The sequence below is a fragment of the Montipora foliosa genome, chromosome 11, assembly GCF_036669935.1.
Source record: "Montipora foliosa isolate CH-2021 chromosome 11, ASM3666993v2, whole genome shotgun sequence".
Lineage (NCBI taxonomy): Eukaryota > Metazoa > Cnidaria > Anthozoa > Scleractinia > Acroporidae > Montipora > Montipora foliosa.
The window spans coordinates 32,198,732-32,211,962 of NC_090879.1; the positions used below are offsets into that span (position 1 = coordinate 32,198,732).

General features: G+C 39.6%; 1 protein-coding gene across 1 annotated transcript in view; it reads right to left on the bottom strand.

Annotated features, from left to right (window-relative positions):
• Nucleotides 1-584: 584 nt before the first annotated feature.
• The window catches only part of LOC137974694 (uncharacterized skeletal organic matrix protein 6-like), a 13,029-nt gene continuing 382 nt past the window's right edge, over nucleotides 585-13,231 (bottom strand). The window contains exons 2-5 of the mRNA XM_068821631.1: nucleotides 4,432-5,465; nucleotides 3,913-4,064; nucleotides 2,710-2,861; nucleotides 585-1,370 (exon numbers count right to left, since the gene is read on the bottom strand). Of these exons, the coding sequence (XP_068677732.1) occupies nucleotides 1,198-1,370; nucleotides 2,710-2,861; nucleotides 3,913-4,064; nucleotides 4,432-5,465 (1,511 nt within the window). The 3' untranslated portion in view covers nucleotides 585-1,197. The remainder of the gene's footprint in view (nucleotides 1,371-2,709; nucleotides 2,862-3,912; nucleotides 4,065-4,431; nucleotides 5,466-13,231) is intronic.

Genomic DNA, 13,231 nt, shown 5'->3' on the forward strand with positions numbered 1-13,231 from the left:
TTGCGCACCCTATATCCTTTGTACCATTAATTTCCCATTTTCAACCTTTAAAAAGCCATATTTTGTTTGATTCTGCTTCATCCGAAAACTTGTCGAAGTCTCCCTGAATGACAGTGGACAGTGCATCTTAAAAAGGGAGTTAAATCCACAATATTCGTACAGTTCACTCATTTTGTGTATTTTTGGCGGCCTGGTTATCTAGTACTATACGATGCAGGCACTCAAGAAAGGCGTATGAACAAAAAACAGTTTCATAGGATCTGACTGACGGACAGCCAGCTCCCCTCAAAAACTCGGAAATGGCTATTTCCGAGTTAAAAACGACGGATAACGTCTCTGAATGTCACTATTACGGCACATTGCCATTAGATTTTTTAACGCACAAATAATCACATAGCTCTGTATGCAGTTGATCGACAAATCATCAGCATCTGGCAAAGGCACAACGCCTTTGAAGTGAGACTGCGTGTTCCAAAACATAGAGGTCATTTAAGGATTTGAAAACCTCCGGCTTCTGATCATTTCGACTCTTGCTGTTTATTATCACTAACCTTGCGTACCAAGAGCAAGAATGATCCCGGCCGTCAGCTGGTTTCAAAGTGTATTTTCAATACAAACCGAATACAGGCTTAATGCTTTAATTCACTCCCAAAAAAAACCCCAAAACACACGAATATCGAGATCTTACAAATTGTTTTGCTGTTGTCGTAACGAGTTAACATAACAATACAAGCGTCACGTAATATCTCTAAAAAAAATTAATGAAACCCATGAATTCTACATAAACAAATTGAAATCCGGATTCGGGTATTAATTTGTACTTCCTTTACTGAAAAGAAGTTTTGTGGTTCACAGAACTATATGGAAACAAGATTTATTAGTGACACAATTTTAGGTGAGTCGTACGAAACGGGACCTCTCAAAAAAATCTCAAATTTGAATTAAGAACGTTACCTTTTAGATCGAAAACGTGTTAACCCCAGGGATGATCGACACTTTACAATCTTATATGAATAGAAGTTTGTCCAGAGCTTAAAAACCAAAACAGCTGTTACCGCCGGCGATCTAAGCAAGAAAAAGTATAATACCCTAAATCCGAACTGTATAAAATCATTTAATTAATCAATTTTCCTGTATGCTAAGTTAACGAAATCAACGTCCAATGATTAAAATAGTCAGTATGGAAAAAGTCGTCTTCTAAGGCTGACGCTTCTGACTTCTTTGGCTTTCGCCAAATAACCTTCTTCTCAGGGAAGCTGCCTTCTGTGACGACTTCAATTTCCGGCGGAGAACCTTCCATAATGAGGTGGTTTTTTCGCTTGCCTGGGAGCTTTCTTTGACTACTTCACCTTCGTTATTATTCAAATCACCTGTATTTATAAAAATAGGTAGATGATAGATGCATGAGTGGTCTATATAAAATGGTAAAAAGGGAAGGGAACAGAAAGGAAGATCGGCAAGGCATTGGGTCTCTTTGAGTCAACATGTTGCATGTAGGAGAAACATGGAGTTAACTTTCATACCTGGCAGCGCACACTGGGGGTACCACATGAAACCCACTCAAAAACGAAGCTTCCAGAAATGGTCTTTTATAGAGTCGTAATTTTAGATCATGATTCTTCTTCCATTCCTAAATGTGACCCTTTCCATTTTCATGAGATCAAAAAACTATTTTGTATGAGAGCGATTTCGTAGTCAAATCAGGTTTATCCCAACCATGAGTGGAGAGGAAACAAGACATCATGTAATGTATAAGTAAGATGCGGTACACTGAGTGACCAAAAGAATAATATAACATACGGACGAGAAGCAACTCAAAAGCGGTTGTGTCAAGAAATTTAAGGAGCAAATTCTGCGACTGTGAATTGGCAACAAAATCAAGCGAAACGTAAAAATGACTACTTAAAACACTGAGGGAGAGTTTGACTGAAGCGGCAAATACAAAAGGAAGCAGGGATGGGCAAAATTGACAAATATTAAAACGGATTGCTATTGCGGTTTTTGAAAACTGTTCACCCTCACAGTTTCTTAAAGTTTATCTCAGTTGTTTGTAGCTTCAACACCTTTACATTCTTTTGAAATTTGCTCGTCGTATCGAGGCTAGAAAGGCTTATTAGCATTGAAACAAAAGAATATTTTATTTGGCCGCCGTTTTGAAAGAGGTCACGTTACTTTATGGTGTTTAGGGGAAATCTTTGGTTGAGCTAGGAAATAATAATGCGGAATTCCTTTACTGATAAAATTATCATTACATCCCAAACAACATGATTCTGAGCAAAAACCACCTTTATCCAAGTGATCTGCCACAAAATTGAAAATTGTCGGGCCGACTTTTTTTCAAGATTACCCAAATACTATCTGTTTCAATCTTGTCCATTTGTGCCCATCCACGTTTCTCTTTCCTTTTGCTGTATTTCTTTTATGTTGTTCAACAGTTTTTAAGTTGTTATTGCAATGTGTCGTTCTACTTTTTAGGCATTTCCGGTGTCGTGAAATTACATCATTTTATGAGTCATAGCCCTTTAAATTCTGTATGCTCGGCGACATTCTTTGTCAGGGAGTTTTGATTCGTGTTGTTTAAAAGCATTTTCTGGATTAACGTTGAGTTGCAGAGCGAGTAAGGGCGAGCAAAACTATACCAATTGAACTGCAAAACCGTGAAACAGCCCCTTACAGCCTACATACCGCCACCCGCCCAATAGCGTTTACCTTCAGAGGATTCTTCGACGGTTTGATCTCCCATAACACCCTCACTCTCGTTTTCTTCTGTTGAAGATTCAGTGGGGGGGATGGTTGTCTCAAAAACCTCCTGGACACTTTCCAACGCTTCTTTTCCTTGGTGCAAGACATCTTTGAGGCTCCTGTGGTAAAAAGAATCAATATTTCAGACGCAATGTCAAGGCCTTTGTACAATTACGATTAAAAGTAAGATGAAGAAGACTGGGAGTCTTCCACTACAGTGGTTCGTGTGGTGATCGGTTTCCGGAACTAAAGACACGCGTGGGTGTGAGTCTGTCGATTCTTCGCTCTGTTTCGAGAGATTTTCCTTCGGGAACTCCGGTTTTCCCATGTCATTTATGGACGGTGTTCATACCTTCGCAATTTGAAGAAAAAAAAGTGATTTTTTAGTCGTAGTTGGGAATCGTTTCATTCTCAAGATCGAAACGTTCATTCTCCTAACTAGTACCATATATTTCATTGTTGGGTGGTCATGAGAATTTGGTGTTATAATCAAGATCACACCTCTTAAGCTGATAATAATCTTTATTCTCAATGCCTGACTTACATTTCAATGAAATTCTGAAGAGAATTTACATACTGATCACTCCTGAGAGAAGGTTCTTTTTGTTACATTCATGAGCTCTGCAAGGTTGTAAGCTGGATACGCTACAGCTGTATGGTGCGTGTTTGTATTATACATCTTATATTCTGGGAAGCGACGAGCGCCTTTGAGGTACTTCTCAGTCTAATTGGGCGATGTGCCATTAAACGATCATTTAAAACGATGAAAATATGAAGGATTATTAAATTTTCGACTGCGTTTCTAGCTTTCTGATTCCTTTACTCAATCTCGGTCATCAGCTCATATACCGTATGGCCTGATATGGCGCGAGACTGAAGCGAATTTCCCGGGAAACAATGGCGGAAAAAAGTAGATTTTGCAGCTTTCTATAAAAAAAAATGGGAATGTTGAACCGGAAACATAAACTTCCGGTCGTTTTGTAAAAATCAATCAAATTAGGCTTTTATTTTCAAGGGTGCAAGCGTTCAACTTAATGAAAACTTAACACAACGATTATTTTATTCGCGCTACGCGCCTCTTTGGCTATTTTACCATCTCATATCCAACTCGGGCTCATTGACTACTTGTTAACTATCGGAAGAGGGGAGTTCAATTAAATAGTTACTTACAGCATAACACCCTTCACACTCATTTTCAGCTCTCTCATTGTCTCCTCCCAATCTGAACTCTTGTTTGGCAACAGTCGCCCTTTGATGGCGCTGATCTGCCCCAATACCTGCTCCAGACTTTCCGAGGCCGTGTTCTTGAATTTCAACAATCTCTGTCCGGCAAAAGAGAGCTAAGTTAACAATGAACGTCCAAATCAACAAAACCCAGTAACACTAATGCAAGCGTAAACTGGTTGCAAACAGGGGTGCTAGAAAACAGCTGGATCCACTTTTAAGAAACGAAATAAGCCTTAAACCTTCCTAGAATGACTAATAAAACAAAATGAAACCTTGGGAGCAGGTGCCTAACAAAATCGTCCTAATCGTTAACATGACAAAATGAACAATTCCAGGTGGCAGTTAATAGCAATTTTAAAGCAGGTATTCGATGAATATTGCCTTTATCGACTTCAAGCATCCTTAATTATTTCGGGAATTTGTTTTTTCTCATTCTTTAACTTTTAAGGAACAGTTTCTTACCCTCTTAGCCTCATCTGAATTCAATTGCCAGACAGTCCTATTTTCATTTATCAATTTGCTGATTGTTTCTTTGTGTTTCTGGATCATCCTCTTCATTTCTTCTTGGCGCTCACTGACCTTGTCTTTCAATTCCTGCAACATCTCGTTCATCCTTACTTGCCCGTCTTCCCAAATGTCTTCCAATTTCTCTCTGCACTGGGCGATGACTTCCGATGAGTTCTGCAGAGCTTTGCTTTTCTCATAGAGAGTCGTCTCTAGCGCCATTTTCCGTTTGTTCAGAGCCTCCAAAGTCTCCTCCACGAATTTCTGCATGGCGGCTTCTTTATCTTGCAGGGATTGGACATTCTCTTCAAAAGTAGCTTTCAAGGACTTTTCACCTGCTTGCACTTTACGCTTTAAAGCTAATTTCTGAGTTTGCAGGAACTCTTTCACAGACTGTACGTAATTCTGAACTTTCTTCATCAGGTGTCTTTTCCCTTCTTGCATATTCTTGCTAAATGCTTCCCTTTTTCCTTGGATGCATTCTTTCAGAGACTGGGCCTTCTCCTCAACACTATTTCGCAAATCTTGTCCTTCCTCTTGGATGGATTGTTTTAGAGACTGTGCTTTTTCTTGCCCTCTCTCTTTTAATTCTTTTATTTTATCTTGCACAGTCTGCAACTTCTCCTCAAATTTCTCGCTCAGAGCTTGTCCTCCCTCTTGTAAGGATTGTTTTAGCGACTGTGTTTTTTCTTGTCCTCTCTCCATTCCTTCTTTGATTTTATCTTGCACAGTCTGCAACGTCTCCTCGATATTCTCTCTCAGAGCTTGTCCTCCCTCTTGCAAAGCCTGCATCCCTCCTTTCAGGGAGGTCTCGAGGTTGTTTCTGACGGCTTGTCCCCTTTTAGCCATAGCCTGTCCATTTACTTCCAATGTTTCGCTTAGCTTGCCTTTGTACTCCTCCACTCTTCTTCCAGCTTCGTCAATGGTTCTTTGACCAGCATTTCTTAATTTTCCTAAGGCTTCACCTCCATTGAAGCCGAGAAAACCGCAAGCTGTTGGAAGTAGAAGACAGACGGTCAACAAAAACGCTTTTAATAGGTAATGCATAGTGGCCATTTTACTTCCATTGTTCAAACAGAAGCATCTATCCCAAGGGCCTCTATTTCGGACTACAGTACTTGTCAGATGTCAAGAAGTGCACGCAAGCATCATGAGGTGTCCCCTTGATCTGTTCCCATATATGCGAGAAAAGCATTCTCAACAAGTGTTGAGGGTAACCACGCATTTTTGAAAGATAATTAATCAACAATATTAGTAAAAAGGTTTAAAATACAAAGCAATGTATGGCGTTCCTTTCCAAATTTAAGTTTAATTATCTCTGAAAAATGCATGGCTACCCCCAATTTTCTTTTTGGATAGCAAGAGCACTTGCTAAGTTCTGATTTCTCCGAATAGTTTTAAACTGCGCAAAAATATCCCTGCATTAGTAAGCACTACCGATAGGAAATCCGACTATCTGGAGATGCGCAGAACGTATGCGCAATAACAATAGTAGGCACCGTCCTTAAACATTTCACTCCTCCAAATGCCGATCAAGTAACGATAAACTGCTGCATTTTCCCTTACCTAAAATAACGCTAACCTTTACCCTTTTTTGGAAATACAGTGTCTAAAGTCAAAGCTGCGAGGTTTTTTGTCGATACCAGGTAAAAAGTTACCTAGAAGTAAATCTTTTCACCAGTTTTGGGTCCTGAAGCGTTTTTCGTTTAACCTGCTATCAAACTCATTTTTAGATTCGCCCATGTGTCCTCTTTTGTCATCGCTCGCTAAAATAGTCTCTCGAGAATTCCAATTTGGCCGACCAAACTCGTGATCTGATTTGGCTGTTAAAACGCCGGAAGTGAAAACGTCGTGGTGATTGCACGCAGCTCTCGCGAAGTCCTTAGACTGATCTGCCATTAGCGTATGAAGAAATTTGCTGCCTTTATTTCTTACAATGACGTGGATGGTGCAGCTTGATTTTATTTGTATAAATTGAGATATGCCATGTGAAACATCTCATAACTTGTCCAGAATCGAGTTTGAATCTCTGGAAAGAGTGAAAATAGCGATTCCGTTGTCGAGCTCTGCGATCGTGTGGTTGAAAGTACTTTGGCACACACTTCCCCGATGTTTTGAAGGCTAAATAGCTTGTTCATTCAAATGGCAATGAAATTCCACGCATATTGGTTTCCTGGATAAGACAAATGACGTATATATGCTGATAAAATCGCAAGTTACATGAATGCATGTTTCGCATAACTGAATCTCAAACGGCTTCATGATATGGTTCGTTTGTACAATTTGTAAACAAGATTGCTTCATAATATTTCCAGTTGAGTTGACTGAAAACTCGCATTCCAGAAACTAAAATGGCACATTTCCAGAGAGACCAGTTGTACCAAAAATAAACGAAACTTTGCGAGTCCATCTTTCTGTTCGTACTCCATCAAAAAATTAACGTACGCTTTCTTAAGGCTCTCCATAAGGGTAGATTCCGACTAACCTGCGATCAGGCTCTATTTTAGTTTCGCGTGGTACGTAATGTGGAGTTGGCGAAACGAAAAACCAATTTTAGCGAGCGACGACATAAGAGAACATATGGGCAAAGCTAAAAAATGGGCCTGATCGCAGGTTAGATTCCGACAAGCGACATGGCCTAAAAAGTAGAGACAGCGCTTTAAGTGAAACCGCGACAAAAGGCATCCTTTCTTTAAATTTCCGACAGCAACGTGAAGCCATGGTGAAACACTGACAAAGCACCGACACGCGATTTTTTAGACAAGCGAAACGGACCCCCCTCCCCCCACTCCTCTGGCAGGGCCTCTCACTTACGATGATTTTACTGCGCGCAATTCTAGAAATACACTGCAACTGAAGATTACCCGAAAAAAATCACCAAAGAAACCTCCAAGGGCAAACACGTTAAAAGAATACTGCATTTCTCCTTTTTTTCCTTTAAAACTTTATTGCCATACCGTCCAACCACAAAATGCTAGGTTATCTCAATAACAAAATTAAAATTACAAGATTGCATATTCAGTGAAAGTTGGAGGAAGAATTACACCGGCCTTTGCCGCAATATAGTCGTCGAAAAGTCCAGAAAGTAACATTCCCCATGCTTTTTAAATCTGTTTTTCTCAAATTGAAGCCAAAGCTAACTTTCGAATTCGTTTATAATTCCTCCCACGAAAAATAACTCTGGTCAAAACAAAAGGGGTGGCGAATGGTAAAATCCGAGACTCGCCGAGACCCTAGTTAAAAATCCGAGCCCGAGGCTCCTGGTAAAAAGTTTCGAGACTCAAAAAAAGTAAGAACAAACCATTCAAAAACGAGATTTCGAGATCCTGCTAAAATTTTCCGAGACCCACGTTTTTCGAGGTACCATTCGCCACCCCTAACAAAATAGCTTGCTTCTGCCGTCCACGCGTGTGTTCTTGGGTTGCACGTCACGCAAGTGAAAACATAAACCGCTTACCATTTAAGAAATTGAGGCAAGAAATGGAAATGTTATAGAAGAGGAATAAATAAGCAACGGGTCCAAGTCTCAGGCCTGTGCGATACTCCGTACTTGAGTTATTTGGCGAAATTTATTACTAAAATTTGTAGAGTTTAGTATGGAGGCGCCATGTTGGTGTGCACTGCTGAAGTACACCAACATGGCGGCCGAAACTTGTAGAAACATCTGGAATTTTAATAGTTTGGCTGTCTTTAACACGTTCTCCTGTATAATGAGCTAGCAAACATTCGTATAGACACGTCTTCTAGTACATTGGCTGTTTAGGCCACAAAATCACGAGGGAAATCGATGTTTTTATGCAACTGGCATGTTTACATGTCACGCACTGTGAAAAACTCTGAAATTCAAACTGCTCTAATTTCGAAACGAAGCACGGTACCGAGCTGAAAACACGCAAAGAGGTATATTTTTAAAACCTCTTGTAGCTGAGCTAGATAAAAATTCAAAAGGCTCTTTAGTTTTGTATTTCATATTTTGGTGACGTCACGTGCAACCCAAGAATTGTTTTATGGCAGTAAATCTGATTGGCCGATGAAGGGACATGTCAATCAATCAAAAAAAGTGGGCGCAAGGAAGTTCGAAGAGGTATTTTGTCAGACTCTATTTTGCGTTTCGCCAACTCCACAGTACGTACCACGCTAAACTAAAATAGAGCCTGATCGCAAGTTATTTTCGTTTTGAGAATACATCATTTTGAATTTTCGCCTTGCGTGACACCAAGAAGTGAGCTGAGACAAAGCTGTCTGGTTTAAAAAAACAGTGTTCCCCTTGTGATTTTTCGCTAATTATAAAGCATTACAAGGTGTAGAAGACGTGTTTACGCTCATTTAGTGACATGTTTTGGCAAATAACCCAGAAAAGATGCACCAAACAGACTTGACACTTGGCGGAGTGATTTATATGTATCAGTCTTTTTCTTGGCTTCTTTCTTTTTATTGCGTGTCAGTGAAAACACTCTATTCTTGGTTTTCACGTGACGTTACCAAAATTAAAAAAATAGTAATTACCAATCCTCTGTTAGTTATTAGAAAAACTGAAGACTTATCTTTTCACAAATTTTCAGGTTAATAGGGTTTTTCGTCTTGCGATAAACTAAGGTTGGATTTCTAGGCTTTTGCGTGACAAGATATTGAAATTGCGGCCGAGAATGCACGTCGGTGAAAAAATTGAGATTTTGAAATCTGAACAGTCCTTGTACGAGAATAATTAAGTACTCATATTGATGTTTATGAGCCCTCAGAAGATGACTACCGGCTTTTTATCGCGAAACTCAATGACATGTGTTTTGATTAGCTTGCAGCCGCCATATTTGTGCCCCTCAGAGGGACACAAACAAGGCGTCTCCATACAAAGCCTTTATAACATAAATAGAAGTAAAACATTTCTTCGAATATCTTCCTGCACGAAGCATCGCACAGACCTGTACCTTTGCCAGACTGTTTGAATATTTATCTTCTTTTATCTCGTTGATTCTTGACTTTATTTGTTAATTGGTTTTGATGATGGTGCGACTTTGAAAACCGACAATACGTAGCAAACGCTCACACTTCGTGCTGGATGTCATAAATGGGCGGCCATTGAACATTATATGCCATTCAAAAGTCACAGGACCAGATAAATGCACTCTCGTGAACAATGTCTTTGTTCAAACGAAACATATCGCGATAAACGAAGTCAGAAAAACCGTGGCAAGGAATCTTCTTTTTCCGTATATTTCCGGTATTAGTTCACAATTACTAAGAAATAAGAGCATTATAAAACCTCTTTGGACTTTGCTCAAGCCTATAAACTTCATACTGAGCCGAAATCAGTTAAGATGTTACGATGATGTGACCTTGAATTGAGTAATTTTAAGTGCTAAAGTGTTAAAAATACTTTGTAAGAAATATTTCTGTCGAATGTAAGTGCTATATGGCCAACGTTTGAAAAAAAAAAACATGCCCTTTCTTTAACATTTAAGGCAAAATGACTTTAAGAAAATTACACATTATCATCGATGGAACGTTTCCAAGGGAAAAAACATAACTGATAGATGAAACCAGCGACTATTTAGGATTCATTTGGACTTTGCCCCCTTTGACAGCGTTCCGTACACGAAAACTTATCCCTGTCGCCTTTGCGGCTTTATGCGTGCGCAGTTCTCGGATTTTATTTACACAAGAGTGTTAATTACCATGTTGTTTGTGGCTTTATCCCGGATTGTGCAACGGAATCGAAGATTGCTTTGTTGGCGACAGGATTACTTCACAGCTTCAAACTCGGACTTTGACCTTACTCAAGCTCACATACTAATGCGACATTCTCCTCTCTTAAATGGTCTAAAATTGCACGGAAGAGGAACTTCGCTACGAAAATCACAACGAATTCGAAAACAACGCCAACAGCAAGCAAGTTGTGAAAAGGCACAACGCGTCCCGCGTGCTACCGACTGAAAAGCGTCATTTCCCCATTTTAGACATGAAAACCCTTTCAGGTCCTTTCAGACTTAAAAAAGTTTTACTCTAACGCCTCGATAACGCCAGACGATTTTACTCGTCACAGTTTCTTTAGAAACTAGAAAATTGATTTTACTCGACAGCTGGGGGAGCTGTGAATGGGTCAAATGAAATTTACTGTGTTTTTCCAAACGAATTCGTGCACAGACGTCTTCGATATCGTTTACGGAAATGACACGTCTCGACCGTCCAAAGTAGGAGGAGAGTTTGTCTCCTCGTGTGACCTGAATCCCCATCAAAAAGATTACGAGGAAGAACTGGAAAACCTCGCAAATATCTTGTTTAAATTCCCTTGATTGACGCACGTAATGTAACTGGTTCGTCAATTCTCTCTCTATAGTTGAAGGCAATTTTTCGGGGCCGTGATGTAGTTTCCTAAACTCAATATGCATCATTCATTTTTCTTTCTGGTGATGATATCACAGTTACGACTTAACTCAGGAAATCCAGGGGTTTTGAAATCCGCGAGACGTCAAAATTTGTCTTTCCTGAAATCTTAGAATTGTCTGCCGGCTAGGTGCAAAAACTGTTTCTCAAGATATCCTGAATTAACGCTCTCCTGGTGTGAGAGGCCATGTTTGACTTCCCAGTTTGAAGGCTTTAAAAATGGAAAACATTACGGTTTTTATTGCCGGACAAAAGAATTGTGTTTTCCTGGAAATGCCTCCGGAAGCACGAATGCCGAAATGGGCGTACCACGCACATTTAGGTAAATTTGTTTCGCTCTGCACATCAGATGTGACAATGTTAGGTTATGTGTCCACCAGAAAAAAATGCCGGTCTTTCACATAACACGAGCCATTCCACCAAACAGAGGGTTAAGGAAGTTCAAAGCAAGTTCGTGATTGATTTCTTGGGCAATAAGCGAAGTGGAAGCTGCCTATGGCTTTGCACGGCGTATTAACAAGATAAGGAAGTCGACATTGAGTGATACGGAGCACTAAAGACAGACACACCGGACGTCTCTATCTTACAGCTAAATCTCAAAGGCAGACTTCTGCTTTACAGTGAAATAGTGCAAAGGTTGAGTCTATTTGTGAAAAGCACACTGCGCTAAACGTTCAGGTAGACTTTCATATACCGTTCTCAAACTCATTAATAATTCATAAGCCAAAAACAAAAGAAATCACTACCGTGAAGGAAGTTTGGATATGTGGTCTTAATTAGCATAAAATGTCGCCAACTTTGATCCCAAATATCTCTTAAATTTAAAAATACTGATTCCTTTGAGACGCAATATCAAACACTCGAAAGAGTGTTTCATCAGATATCCAACCACCTCGAAATCGGTTAAAACACTCGGCCTTTGGCCTCGTTTTTCAACTCGCTTCTCGGTGTTTGGATATCCGATGAAACACTCCTTCTCGTGTTTGATATATTACGACTAAAATGGAGGAGGACAAAGGATCCGTTGTTACGCTTTGTTCTTTTGTTTTATGGACATTAATGAGTTCGGCTCCGGTATATTAAAGACCAGCCAAACGTTCACAAATCGCGATCACATAGAAACAGAAAACCTGAAGGATGATACACCCCCTCCACTCCCATAGGGGAATAACAAATCCATTGCGATGCCGGTAGGTATACAATGTACCGTAAAGTTATCATTCGGTTTGTTTTACTTAAAAAAATTGGCGAAATCTTTCCCTTTTTCATAATTAACCAGTTCTACGAACGATTTTCACACATTTTGAGAAAGTTAATGTATTGGCCCAATTATGAGAATACCAACATGAAACAATTGTCAGTGCTCTCATTCATTTGATAATATATGGCAGAGTATTATGCAATTAAGGTTAGGCGACTCTAGAAAAGAATTCCACTGGGAAGGTTTGATTTGATGCTCAGGTGTTTTGGTATTCTTGGCCACCGCCAAATCAAACTATTAAAGCACTGAGTGGTAGAATAAACAAGATTGCTTTGTGAGGAATGACGCGAAACAGTTTTGTCTGTTGCTAAAATGAAACATTCCCGTGCAAACAAAAAACCCCATTGCATTGATTTCCGTCATAAAGGTGGGTTTCGTTGATCTCTTTAGGCCAATAAAGGCTCGTTTTGCTGATATGTTGATTCTCGCATTAAGTTATACAATTGCCGTCTCACTGATCGAAAGTTAGAATGTACTTTCCATATGACCAGATATTTTGCTGCAACGGTTAACTAATACGAAAACGAATAGTTTCTGAATTTTACAATCACTGAAGTGAAGAAATTGTATTGTGAAAGTGCTTAACGTTAAAAGTATGTAATTTAACACTTATACCACATCACACTTGAACTCAACTGGGGATTTTTAAACAAATTATTCTCACAAGAAGTCCCCAAAAGAGATTGCTGGACATCCGATACGAATGACTATCATTTCATTTGCACGCGGATAAAAAAAACGCCTTTAAGTCATGTTGAATGAAATCTGTACCTATAGAAATGGACTGTTTTGAAGACGCAAATACCGAACGAAGCCAAAAGTATACTCGAGACGAGATCATTGAGGCGTGACCACGTCAAAAAAATTAAGAAGCGGATCTTTATCCCGACGACGCGTTCTCACTACGCACAGAGGTTAGAATTAGTTTCCACCACAATTTTATGCATTCTACCAAAGTGAAGAAGTTTTGCAAGGATTTCTAGGTTGAAAAATGGACTTTTTTTGGTCTTATGAAAGCAAATTGATCCCATATGTTTCAAAGCAAACTAGACGGGCAGCTCGGATTTCTCGTGGTTTCTCGCTGACCTTGTTGCGTCATAACATTTTACAGTAAAT